Source organism: Bos grunniens, chromosome 4, assembly GCF_055505025.1.
Source record: "Bos grunniens cultivar Pamir isolate PY7600 chromosome 4, Bosgru_T2T1.0, whole genome shotgun sequence".
In the NCBI taxonomy this organism is placed as follows: domain Eukaryota; kingdom Metazoa; phylum Chordata; class Mammalia; order Artiodactyla; family Bovidae; genus Bos; species Bos grunniens.
The window spans coordinates 32005963-32019894 of record NC_141168.1 but is presented as its reverse complement, the minus strand read 5'-3'; the positions used below and the strand labels follow the sequence as shown (position 1 = coordinate 32019894).

The 13932-nt window shown below is 38.0% G+C and overlaps 1 protein-coding gene across 1 annotated transcript; it reads left to right on the top strand.

Moving 5' to 3' along the window:
* The first annotated feature begins 365 nt into the window (after positions 1-365).
* On the top strand, positions 366-11208 carry LOC147373891 (hyaluronidase PH-20-like). Its single transcript, XM_086395811.1, has 3 exons — positions 366-4644; positions 5116-5205; positions 10594-11208. The coding sequence occupies exons 1-3, from the start codon at positions 3685-3687 to the stop codon at positions 11206-11208; spliced, it is 1665 nt and encodes a 554-aa protein (XP_086251937.1). The 5' UTR covers positions 366-3684.
* Positions 11209-13932: the final 2724 nt, after the last annotated feature.

The window sequence follows — 13932 nt, the reverse complement described above, 5'->3', positions numbered from 1 at the left end:
TCTTTTAAAATTGTACTGTATAAGTTTATAGGGAAAATGAGGTATGACTTTTGGTGAAAAAAATTAGAAGTTCCGTAATGTGCTGTTTTTAAGACCAACACTCTGGGTTTGGAAGTTGTTTGGCACTTAACTGTGCTTGCTAGGAGCTTCCCAGGTGGCCCTAGAGGTGAAGAACCTGCCTGCCAATGCAGGAGACATAAGAGATGTTTGATCCCTGGGTTGGGAAGATCCCCTGGAGAACGAAATGGTAACCCACTCCAGTATTCTTGTCTGGAGAATCCCATGGACAGAGGAGCCTGGTGGACTACAGTCCATAGCATTACAAAGAGTTGGACATGACTGAAGCAACTTATCTTACAGGGGATACACAGATTAAAAATTAGCAATTTCTTTAGCCTTGAGGGTCTCCAGTCTGTGTAAATTTAATCTGTGGGAGATACTGACAAACCCGAGACAAAGTAGGAGAAGGAATGAATAATAAAGAATACTGGTGATGATAATGATAAAGGGAAAAGGGAAAGGAGTCGATGGAACGCAGCCACAAATGTCATTAACTTCTCTTATTGAATCAAGTTTATTACTTATTTCCGGCCACATTACTTATAAAACATCATGACTTATTCTTATTAACAAGAATTGCTTATGACAATGAAGATCCCAGCTAGTCCAAATATGCTCTTTGCTACTCATAAAGCTCTGGACTTAGGCTAGTTCCTTTAACCGGGTCTCAGAAGTGAATGTTGAGAACCTCGAAGTTTCTGCTGTAAATGTAATCCATTTAATTCTCTGACTATAGTCAGAAACCTCTGATCTGTGATTTCTCAATCTTGCCTTTGTATTTTAGACCTAAAAATGCTCCTGTTTATTTTCTCTCACCTATGAATTAACACAGCAGTCTCCCAACTATCTGTTTGGAAAATTAAATTCCTGTAGATCTCTTCCTAGGGCTTCCCTGGTGGGTCAACAGTAAAGAATCTACCTGCAATTCAGGAGATGTGTGTTCGATCCCTGGGTCGGGAAGATTGCCTGGAGAAGGGAATGGCTACCCACTCCAGTATTCTTGCCTGGAGAATTCCATGGACGGAGGAGTCTAGCGGGCTACAGTCTGAGGGGTAGCAAAGAGTGATGCAACTGAGCACACACACACAGAGTGATTCCCACTGAAACTCAAACCTGCAATCAGTTTCAAGCTCAAGTGAGTCTTCCTGGCCTCATGGGCTTTTGCCTCTGGTCATTGCCTTGGCTCACACAGACACCAAACATCTTGCTATGTATGAAACAGTGACATTTGAGGTTAGGTTGACGATCATCAGGTGGGCCAAAGGATGGAGTTGTACTTAAACTCTGAAGACTTCAAGAAGGTTTTATTCCACAGAAATGCAGTTTCTGGTTCTGGCTCTGTCACTGGTTTGTTATAATTAGGTCAGTTTGAGTAAAAGAGTTACATTATGATGCATATAAACATGCTAATTTTTAATCTTGAAGATGAAACTGGCTTGAGAAAAGAAACTTGTAGAAACTACAATCCTTTTTACCTTTGGTGATTAGAACGAGTTTTCCAGGGTTGCTGAAACAAACTGCAATTAACTTAGTGGCTTAAAACTACAGACATTTATGATTTAGTTCTGAAGGCCAGAAGTTCTAAATCAGGGTGTCAGCAGGGTTGTGTTCCCTTTCAAGACACCAGAAAAGAGTCTTTTTTGTCTTTACCTAGCTCCTGTTGGCTCAGGGCACCTTGGCATGCCTTGGTTTGAAGCTGTGTTACTTCAGTCTCCATCTTCATAGTCACATGGCCTTCTTCCCTACATCTTTGTGTCCTTTACTCTTCTTCTATGGGTACCAGTCACTGAATTTAGGGCCTCCCCTAATCCAAGATGATATCATCTTATATCTTTAACTATTTATATTTGCAAAGACTCTATTTCCAAATAAGGTCATATTCTTATGAGGTTTGAGGTAGAATTGCATTTGCGGGGGGCACACTGTTCAACCCATTAGAGTAACTATCCTCCTTTAAATGTCATAGCTTTGTTACTTTTTAAAATTTAAATTCACAATTAAGGATAGAAGTGTCCATTCTTTTTTTGACAATTTCTGTAAGTAGAGATCTTCCCATTAGGCTCATTCTTCCCCAAGCTTTTTTTATATAAAATGATCATGTGGAAATTAGGTATGAACCTTATTTCAACAAGTTTAACCTAATCCTTTCTTTATTCCATGTAGTTGTCTCACCAGCTGCCATTCAGGTGTTTGTATTGGTAGTTTAGAGGAGTGTTTCCTCCAATGCTACTTAAGGTGAAGATTTTCTAACTCCTAAGTAAGAAAGTTTATAAGGGCTTAAACTATGAAAAATTTTAGTTCTTTTATATGTTTTAAACATTAGCAGGGAAAATCCATTTTCTTCAAAGCATGAGACTGTAATGGTTCTTAAGATTTTATTTTATTCTGTCTGTGGTGGTCTCTTTAGAGCAACTGCTTTTCAGCAATGGGAATAAATGGATATTTATGGTAAGACCACATGTTCCTGGGAAAAACGTTAAATTCTCTTTATACAGTTACATAGCAGTATGCTAGTAATCCAATTCAACATTCTAGTTTCCTCCTAGAATCACAGAACATTTAAATACGTCTTCTTGCAGGTAATTTTTACAAATACCAAATGTTAAATAATACATAGTTTAATTTCTTATCCTTGACTCAGAATGTTTTATTGTACCACAAAATGTGCCCTAACACTTCACATTGTGACAATCAAAATGATATAATACAATGTCAACTATAGAAGACTATAAAAGGCCAAAGTTCATGTATTCCTTTCCATGAGGTAGGCCAGAACCAATCCTTTTACTGGAAGATAAAAGTCATAAAATATTTTATTAACTTTAAACACAAATGTACATTACTTTGATATAGTATGGAGCACAAAAAATAGCACTTCAACGTACCCCTCAAAAGGCGATTTTATTTGATTCAATAGTTTCGAGCAAACTTTTGACTTATTTCCTCTGGCAGAAATGACTTTTACCTCTTCTACCTGCCTTCCTTAAGAAAGGGAAAAAAAAATAATGGTGAAATCTCACCATTCCATGAGAGGTTTTTTCCCACTTTTTGGCAGAACACTGAAAAATGTTCTTTCAAGAAATAACAAACTGAGAGGTTCAACTTGGAATTTATTTTTATTTAACAGTTTGTTGCTAAGGCATTGTTTGGTACAGCATTCTGCACAGCTAGGAAGGCACAAGGTAAAAGAGCCACCTTCATTTCTCTGTAGCTTCAACAGTGATTTGGAAACATGAGACAAGCATTAGTCACTATACAATCTGTATCACACATAAGAGAAAATAATTTCATTAATTCAAACACAGGAGTCCTTCATCTTCAAACATTGAATTAAACTCCCTGCACTTAAAGTCAAGAACTTGACTGTGAAGCTTACAATCTCTGACATGGAAATGTAGTGTAATGACACATTCTACATTTACTATTTTTTTTTTTTTCAGTTACAGATGAAGCAACTTGCAAAACATTCCTAAATACGAAGGAAGAATATTTAAATGTAAATCATCATCATTCATTTTTATCCATCAAAGTGGCTTCATTCTGTGTTCATATCTTGCATCAAATATTAGGTACACCAAAGCGTGTAGGAGAAAAAAGTGCCTTTCATAGTCATCGCTCTTTGTGATGAGAATGCTGAGGCGCCACCATATCTCCTCTAGGAGCTTTGCTGGGTCTAGCGGAACACCCCAGGCAGTGTTCACCTTCCTTCTGCTTCCGTGTTGTTTGGCTCTGGACTTCAGAGCACCCCCTCTTATTTCAAACACTTCTTTCCTCTGGGCCTGGAATGCCCCAGTTGAACGTTGTGTTAACAGAAGATTTCAACTACCTCCAGATCTGAGACTCTTCTCTGTAAAAGGAAGCCCCCAGAAAAGTGCTACAGGACAATTTATTACATTATTTTATGCTGATAGACTTGGCTACTATCCTCATATAGATGAAAAAACAGGCAAAACCGTATTCGGAGGAATTCCCCAGTTGGGAAACTTAAAAAGTCATTTGGAGAAAGCAAAAAATGACATTGCCTATTACATACCAAATGACAGCGTGGGCTTGGCGGTCATTGACTGGGAAAACTGGAGGCCTACCTGGGCAAGAAACTGGAAACCTAAAGATGTTTACAGGGATGAGTCAGTTGAGTTGGTTCTGCAAAAAAATCCGCAACTCAGTTTCCCAGAGGCTTCCAAGATTGCAAAAGTGGATTTTGAGACAGCTGGAAAGAGTTTCATGCAAGAGACTTTAAAACTGGGAAAATTACTTCGGCCAAATCACTTATGGGGTTATTATCTTTTTCCTGATTGTTACAATCATAATTATAACCAACCTACTTACAATGGAAATTGCCCTGATGTAGAAAAAAGGAGAAATGATGATCTCGACTGGTTGTGGAAGGAAAGCACTGCCCTTTTCCCTTCTGTTTATTTGAATATCAGGTTAAAATCTACTCAAAATGCTGCCTTGTATGTTCGTAATCGTGTCCAGGAAGCCATTCGGTTGTCTAAAATAGCGAGTGTCGAAAGTCCACTTCCGGTTTTTGTATATGCCCGTCCAGTTTTTACTGATGGGTCTTCAACATATCTTTCTCAGGTAAGTAAATAAAGCAAGGTAAGAAAGCTATGGAATATTGTCCACAAATGGTGTTTAGTGGAATGGAACACCATTTTTGAAGGGAGTAAAACTTAGCTTTTAATAATCTTTAGGAATATGCACTCAGGTAGTTCTGCATCCTTATATGAATGTAAAATAAGAATATATTTCATTTTTAATGTAATCATACAATATTTTAGCAACCACAGACAATTGGGTAGTATAAACAATGTATTAATTTAGCTCCTTTTATGGGCCTACTCTCTTGTCAATAAAAGTAATTAAAATAGTAGCAGAAAATTCATGTTTTTGTTATAGTAGGACAGTGGTGGCATAAAAGATAGAAATGAATAGTGGAGAAATACTTACATAATTATTGTTGGGTTAGCATTCTTGGCTTTGGCGTTACTGTCCTGTGTATAACACTTCATTGTATTCCTCCCTGTTAACTCTCCCTATCACCTTTGCCAGGGTGACCTTGTGAATTCGGTTGGTGAGATCGTTTCTCTAGGTGCCTCTGGGATTATAATGTGGGGCAGTCTCAATCTAAGCTTATCTATGGTAAGTTGAAATGATGAAAATAGATGTGGAAACAGATGAAAACATTTCTACTTTGAATGTTTATGAGAATTGTTGTGGGATTGAGTAATAAACATGATCTTTGGCACAAAGTAGTTGGTGCTCAATTAATAGTGGTTAAATCAAACTATCAATTGTATGGTTGTGTTATAAGGCAGCTTTCCAGTGAGGAAACAGAAATTTGTTGAGATTAATTGAAATTCTCTATGCTACCTGGCTAAGAAGTAGCAAAAACAGGACTATATTCTTGTGTTTTTTTTTACTTACTCTATTGTGCCGTGTTGCTTCTCAAAAGAAGAGCTCAACTAGTCAACATTCATTCACTCATTCTTTCATTCACCCAATTACTGTTTTATTAAGCACTTACTTATTTACTAAGTTGATGACAGTTTACTGTGGGGGGTCAGCAACTGGGATGGTGTGGGCAGTTGGCAGTTAGTCTTTGAAAATGTATTAGATTGTTCAAAGCTTCCCTAAGGGAGAGGAAAAGGAACACTTTATTTTCCACAGGTTGTATTTAATAGTGTCTATTTTAAGCAAAACTTGTTTTATCAGGAAGGAAGGCTTATTTAGCTCTACATAGTATGAACTGTATTCATTTTTTCCTAATGCATTTTCTTTACTTCAAAAAGCCTTAAACCATTCTATCATGACCTACTCCTTTTCTTTCTTTCTCTTTTCTCTCTTTCCTTCTCCATATCAGGTCTTTATCCTTTACCTCTTCAGTTTTCTTGACTCAAAACATGAATAGAGCTGTCACATGGACACTGCTGAGTTGGAGCTGAACTTTCCTTCTCTGATCGATGTGGAAATACTAGTAACCTAGGTGCCATGGAGTGTGTCTTATGAAGCTCTTGGTCCAGAGGTTTCATCTTAGGACTTACAAAGAACAGAATTTACACTCTAAGACCAAAAGAGATCTTTTGTATCTTGTCCTTCAGATACACTAGCTGTATTTCTCCTTCATTTGTAAAGGTATTTAGCTTTTTGAAATTCGTTTCAAGATTATCTGAGCCCTCCTACCTATTTGGTAGATTCTATTATCTCTGGTTTGATCACCAGTAAAGGGAAATAATATAGACTATAAGTTCAGATAATGGGATATGTCCCTTTTGTAATATCTTTTATATGTCAGAAAATTATTTAAGAATTATAATTCTCGTAGGAATATTCCTGATTTTTATCAGTTGTTTTCTCAAATGTATAAACTCTCTTCTCAAGGATCCCATTAGTTCTTTGATGGAACCATTTATAAATTCCCCATTTATAATTTTTTTTTTAATTGAGAACTTCACACTTACTCTGATAAGGAATGAATCATGCCTTCTCCAATTAGTAGGGTGACATTAGCAGTATGACATGGCATAGAATTCAACTGCTACACTTTTTTTTTATTGCACTTCAATCTTAGATTCGCATTCTTCTACCATGACTCTCAAATCACCTTCAGTATTCACATAGAGACAGTCCTTCAACTTTAATATGAAGACTTCCTAGTTAATGACACTGATTTGAACTTGTTCCCTGTAGACCTTTCCCAATTTACAATCATTTTGAATGTTAATTCTATCATTACTTTGCCTTTTTCCTATGTCATCAATACTGTCATGGATTGCTTGTGTTTTCTCTGATCCACTGACAACTTAAAAAACTGGTAATTCCAAGTTTACTTGCAATGATTGGAATTGACTTAAAACAATGGTTATCAAATGTAGGCAAATCATTCCTTCCATTTCATCTTACTAGACCCAACTGTGAGACAGAGTCAGCTTCTACTGGCTTTAGTTCATGAGACCTCATTGTTAAATATTCAGAAATTTTGTGAACTGTTTGTTAAAAATTAAATTACAAAAACTTAGAATAAGTATGCAAAAACAAAAGTATGCTAAGTATGCTAAAAACAAAAGCAATAAATACTAAAAATGTATCAATTATTTACTTCATTGTCCTATTATCCATACTTTTGATTTATTTATATCAATCTTATATGTGTAAGTGGAAATGGTATTATGCAATGGTGTGTTTCTTCCTACCATAATCCTGTCCTATGTAATGGTGATGTCATGTTGGTAGCTTAAAATTGGCCATGGTAGGAGTATTTACAGCATGGATTTTGATGAATACTATAAACTAGACTTTATGTCTTAGAGAAAGACTTTAAGCCTACAAAGACTGCATCTTGTGTAGGCTACTGACTCTCAAACATTCTCATCCTTTCACTCCTCTTCCTGCCTAGTTCTTGTCTCTGTAGACAACTCTAATGTCATCTGTGCTAAGTCACTTCAGTGGTGTTCAGCTCTTTGCGACCCTATGGACTGTAGTCCATCAGGCCCCACTGTCCATGGGATTTCTAGGCAAGAATACTGGAATGGGTTGCCATCTCCTTCTCCAGGGGATCTTCCTGATCCAGGGATTGAACCCTTGTCTCTTATGTCTCTTGCTTTTGCCATAGGTTCTTTACCACTAGTGCCACCTAGGCAGCCCAGATCAATGTCTTTGATCTTGGTATAAATTCTCATATACCCTTGGCACTGGTGATACTGTGTTGAAGAATACTGACAAAGTCCCTGCCTTCATGAAGCTCATACAGTTGGAGGGATAAAAACAATTGTTCTTGTTGTTTAGTCGCTAAGTTGTGTCTGACTCTTTTGAAACCCCATGGACTGTAGGCCACAGGATCCTCTGTCCATGGGATTTCCCAGGCAAGAATACTGGAGTGGGCTGCCATATTCTACTCCAGGGGATCTTCTCTACCCAGGGATTGAACCCACGTCTCCTGCATTGGCAGGCAGATTCTTTACCACTGTGCTACCAGGTAAGCCCAATAGAGGCAACACAAAACAATAAAAATATTTTATGTGGTAAGTTCTATGCAGAAAATTTAAATAGAGAGATGTAAGAAAATGAACAGGAAAGGTGTCTAAGAAGGGTCTGGTCTAATGAAAACTGCAATCTGAATGACAAGATGGAGTCAGTAATGTTTAAAATGAGATGGAAGAGCATTCTGGGCAGAGGAAACAGTAAGTGCAGCTTGAAATGAACCTGCCATGCTTGTGAAACAACTAGTGTGTCTAAGGCCAAGTGGGTGAGGGTACAAGAGATGGGTGAGGTTACACCTCAGCAGGCTGTATACAAGTTGAATTATATTCTTAACACCATGTAAAGCTATTAGAGGATTAAGAAGAGGTTTTCTATTGCTGCCATAAAAACTACAACAAACAGTGGTTTAAACAGCAGAAAATTATTATCTTACAATTCAGTAGTTCAAAAGTCCAACATGGACCTTAATGCACTAAAATCAAGATGTCAGCAGGACTGCGTTCCTGTCTAGGGAAAGACCCTCATTTGCTCATTTGGGTTGTTGACAGAATTCACTTTCTTGTGTTTATAGCATAAAGATCTCTATTTCCTGTCTGGCTATGGTTAAAGTGATTCCATTTCTCATGAGGTCACTATATTCTTTAGCTTTTGGCCTTTTCCTCTACATTCAAAGCCAGCAATGCTGGGTTGAGTCTCCCTTACCTTTGTGTTTGTCCTCTTTCTCCCAGCTCATTTTTAAAATCCAAATAGAAAACGTTTCTACATTTTTACGGACTCGTGGTTAGATTGAGTCCATCAGATGGTTCAGAATATTCTCCCCATCTCCTCCCGTCCAAGTACTAACCAAGCCCGACCCTGCTTAGCTTCCGAGATCAGATGAGATCAGGTATATTCAGGGTGGTTTGGCCTTAGACTTTCCCAATCTCAAGATCCACAGCCTTAATCAAATCTAGAGGGTCCCTTTTGCCATGTAAAGTAACACAGTCACAGGTTCCAAGGGACTGGAGTATGAACATCCTTGGAAGGATCTTATTCTGCCTACCATTGATGGCATCATTTCAAGAAGGTAACAAGAAATAGATTCAAGTGGAAGCTGCCAAGGTTCCTCAACTTGCCTGCCAACCTACCACAAACAAACACTTCCTTTGATCTTAATGAAGGATGAGCACAGCCAACTCACTCAATGGAATTGTTGATCATGAAAGAAAGCAACTACCTTCTATGTTTTGAAAAGGATGGATTCCTACTTTTAAGAAGTATCCATTTCAAGATGAATCATTTTAGTGACTCATCACTCATACTCTGCCAAATAAGTATATCTGCAAAACAGCTGTCATAGTTCAACCATACTTGAATTATATGTAACATTTAATATATAGTCGGTTGAACCTGTTTAGGTGTTTTGAGCTAGCGATTTTTTTCTTTTTTTAAATATTTAATTTTTTTTTTACAAGGTTGTGTTGGTTTCTGTCATACAACAATGCAAATCAGCCATAATTATATATAGATCCCTTTCCTCAGCCTTCCTCCTCTCCCCACATCCCATCCCTCCAGGTATCACAGAGTGTCAGATCAGGCTCCTTGACCTACACAGCAACTTCTCACCCCTTCTAGTGAGGTGGATGAACATAGAGCCTGTTATACAGACTGAAGAAAGTAAAAAAGAAAAAAAACAAATATATTAACGCATATGTATGGAATCTAAAATGGTATTGATGAACCTCTTTGCAGGGAAGGAATGGAGATGCAGATGTGGAGAATGGACTTGTGCACGCAGTGGAGGAGGGAGAGAGGGGGATGAAGGGAGAAGGCAGCACCAACATACACACTCTCAGGTGTTAAGATGGGATAGCTGGTGAGCTAGCAATTCAGAAACCACTCTTTCCAGTGCTTAAAAGTGTCTGAGCAATGTGATACTTCTTATCTTTATTTGTACTTCATATTAGCTACACATTGAGGTAAAAAATGATATGCTGGACCCTGTGCTTAGCCCTTTTATGTACACTGCATCTTTTCATCTTCACAACAACCCTATGAGGTAGGTTCTATAATTATCTTTAGATGATGAAGCTGAAGCATAGTCAGGTTAATTAATTTTCCCAAGGTCACCCAGAAAGGAAACCAAGACTTAGAAAGCTTACGGGATTCCCAAGCTCACATAGCTAGCCATTGATAGAACTGTGACTCCAATCTGGGCACATGGGCTCCAGACTCCATGCTCTAAGCCCTCCACCCCCACTCCACTCCACTGTACCATTCCGCCCCTTCCATCCCTGTTAGTGTAGGAATTACTGAGGAGACTGTGGCTAGGATGTATTAAACCTCAATGGGTCAGTGATTTAGTGACATGAAATGGCATGTGAAACTTACTTACAAATGTCACACACACAAAAATAGCTGGAATGGTCTTGATAAAGCAAAAAAGATGAAATATTTCCTACCTCTTACTGATTTTTTGGTACTTCCTTTAAAATTGCTTTATGTAGTGAATTAATTCATATATGAACTAATTTACTTAGATCTTAATAATCTGATCTTATAATTTTACAGCAATCTTGCATGAACCTAGGCACTTACTTGAACACTACACTGAATCCTTACATAATCAACGTCACCCTAGCCGCCAAAATGTGCAGCCAAGTGCTTTGCCATGATGAAGGAGTGTGTACAAGGAAACACTGGAATTCAAGCGACTATCTTCACCTGAACCCAATGAATTTTGCTATTCAAACTGGGGAAGGTGGAAAATACACAGTACCTGGGACAGTCACACTTGAAGACCTGCAAAAGTTTTCTGATACATTTTATTGCAGTTGTTATGCCAACATCCACTGTAAGAAGAGAGTTGATATAAAAAATGTTCATAGTGTTAACGTATGTATGGCAGAAGACATTTGTATAGACAGCCCTGTGAAGTTACAACCCAGTGATCATTCCTCCAGCCAGAAGGAGGCATCTACTACCACCTTCAGCAGTATCTCACCCTCCACTACAACTGCCACAGTATCTCCATGTACTCCTGAGAAACACTCCCCTGAGTGCCTCAAAGTCAGGTGTTCGGAAGTCATCCCCAACGTCACCCAAAAGGCGTGTCAAAGTGTTAAATTGAAGAACATTTCCTATCAGTCACCTATTCAAAATATTAAAAATCAAACAACCTATTAAAATTAAATTCAGTCCTTAAGTTTCCTGTCTACATGCTTTGTGCTTTTATATTTTGTACATTTTTTATATTTAATATTTAGCCAGATGATTTTTTTTTAGGCAAGTAATGATACCTATATAAACTTTTACATTTGAAATGTGAATCAAAACTCATGGCCAAGAGAGTATTTTAAGTTTTTGAGCAAAGATTGTTTTTCATGATTAAATTGAACCTGGAGTTATTATTAATTGATAAAGAATTGTGACCAGTGCCTTTAATTTTCAAACTCATAGTTGGGGCAGGTGTTAATAAATCCACTCATACCACATTTTGCTTTTGAAACTCAAAGTAGACACTTGATAAAGAAGATAGATAGAATTTGCTATGGAAGATATCCAATTTTGTATTCTCTAATTGCCATGTGAAAGTTGCTCAGTTGTGTCTGACTCTGCGACCCTTCATAACTATACAGTCCCTGGAATTCTCCAGGCCAGAATACTGGAGTGGGTAGCCCTTCCCTTCTCCAGGGGATCTTCCCAATCCAGGGATTGAACCCAGGTCTCCCGCTTTGCAGGTGGATTCTTTACCAGCTGAGCCACCAGGGAAGCCCAATTGCCATGAGTGTATTGCAAATATTTTACATACTGTGAATGTATATATACTAAGAGGTACCTGTTATATTCTTGATTCTACCAAAGACTGATTATATAAGGCCTAGAATACTTAGAGGCCTAATTTTCTTCTGAGAAAAGTAAAGATGTGAATAATACCAATTTACTGCAAATAAAATATCTTTACAAGTAGTTTGTAGTATGTAATAAAATTGTCAAGAAAATATTAATTCCAATATCTTATCTTTTAAAATGTAATATCCTAAGTGTACTAGTCTGTCTGAAACATGGAATCATGTTTTTTATTTTACCTTGATAATGTGTTCGTTCTGTTTTATAAAAAGATAATCTTTAAAAAGTGATTACCCTGTCAACTTCTGTACATGGTTTAATATGTCTTTAGAATTCTTATATAAATTATAATTTTCTTTTCATCCTTGATTGTCAAATTTGACAATCTTGTATATCTTATTAAAATGTCTTATTTCATTTAAGCATCTGCATCTTTCATAGAGCATTTATTGAGTGTTTATTCTCTGCTAGGCATAAAATTAAGAGTCCCAGATTCAAGGTGAAATAGTATACTTCTTGCCATCAATGAGTTTGCCGTATATTTGAAGATAGACATTGAAAGTGGAAAATTACAACACAGATATAGTTCAGTATGCTCTGGCATACAAATAAGAATCTGAGGGTGTCAGAGAAGAAAGATTTCAGAGACATCATGAGATGATGTGTCCTTTGCGTTGTAGGTTGAACAGCAGTTAGCTCATGTGAGTACATGAGAAAAATGGAATTTCAGTAGAAGAGAATACTGAATGTGGTTATTACGATGGTATTCAGTAGATGTAGATGGTAGTCACCTGGTGAGGGCTGCTGTAAACATACTAAGATGTCTGGACTTTACAAGGAAGATGCTCCCAAACTTCTTGACCTACCTCATTTCTTCCCCATGCACATATATCATACTGCTGCTGCTGCTGCTAAGTCGCTTCAGTCATGTCCGACTCTGTGCGACCCCATAGACGGCAGCCCGCCAGACTCAGCCATCCCTGGGATTCTCCAGGCAAGAACACTGGAGTGGGTTGCCATTTCCTTCTCCAATGCATGAAAGTGAAAAGTGAAAGTGAAGTCGCTCAGTCGTGTCCAACTCTTAGCGACCCCATGGACTGCAGCCTACCAGGCTCCTCCGTCCATGGGATTTTCCAAGCAAGAGTACTGGAGTGGGGTGCTATTGCCTTCTCTGACATATATCATAGCATGACATATTTCTCCATTTTTACTTCCCATCACCTTCCTATAAGGGAAATATCTTGCTGCTGTAATTCACAGTGTAATGAATAGCATCTGAAACTCAGTCATCATTGTTTCATCACTAAATCATGTTGGACTCTTTTGTGACCTCATCGACTGTAGCCCACCAAGCTCCTCTGTCTGTGGGATTTCCCAGGCAAGAATATTGGAGTGGGTTGCCATCTTCTTCTCCAGGACTTAGTAGATGCCCACAAAATATTTGTTGAACAAATCAAAGCCAATGGGGAGCCACTAAAGAATTTTAAGTGTGGGAGTTGTCATAGTCACTTGAATCATCTTGAACTGATGCTGCCCTTTTCCTTAGTTCTGTCCTTCAGTTTTTTCTCCAATTATGATTCTACTGTGAAAGTCATGTTTTCACAAGTAAGCCACAAAAAGAGACAATTTGATAATGCTCTGAAAAGGACGCTATATATGGACTAGGTTCCTTAGAATACATAAATGATTGTCAGGTGATAGAATGGAGATAGCAAGATGAATTGAAAAAGGTATGAATTTTGGAGATAGACAGTTACAAGGGCAAATACCAACTTTCAACACTGTCTAGCTATATGAACCTGATGTTAACTTGGATCAGTTCCTATTATATTTTGTTGTTGTTCAGTTGCTCAGTCATGTCCAGCTCTGAGACGCCATGGACTGCAGCATGTCAGGCTTCTCTGTCCTTCACTCTCTCCCGAGTTTGCTCAAACTCATGTTCATTGAGTCAGTGATGCCATCCAACCATCTCATCCTCTGTTGTCCCCTTCTCCTCCTGCCTTTAATCTTTGCAAGCATCAGGGTCTTTTCCAATGACTTGGTCCTTTGCATCAAGTGGCT

Bases quoted from the DNA above. Each gene is read 5' to 3' on its own strand.
- LOC147373891 (XM_086395811.1), top strand. From the start codon at position 3,685: ATGAGAATGCTGAGGCGCCACCATATCTCCTCTAGGAGCTTTGCTGGG. The intron at 4,645-5,115 runs GTAAGTAAATAA...CACCTTTGCCAG, and splicing joins CTTCAACATATCTTTCTCAG to GGTGACCTTGTGAATTCGGT. The intron at 5,206-10,593 runs GTAAGTTGAAAT...ATAATTTTACAG, and splicing joins TCAATCTAAGCTTATCTATG to CAATCTTGCATGAACCTAGG.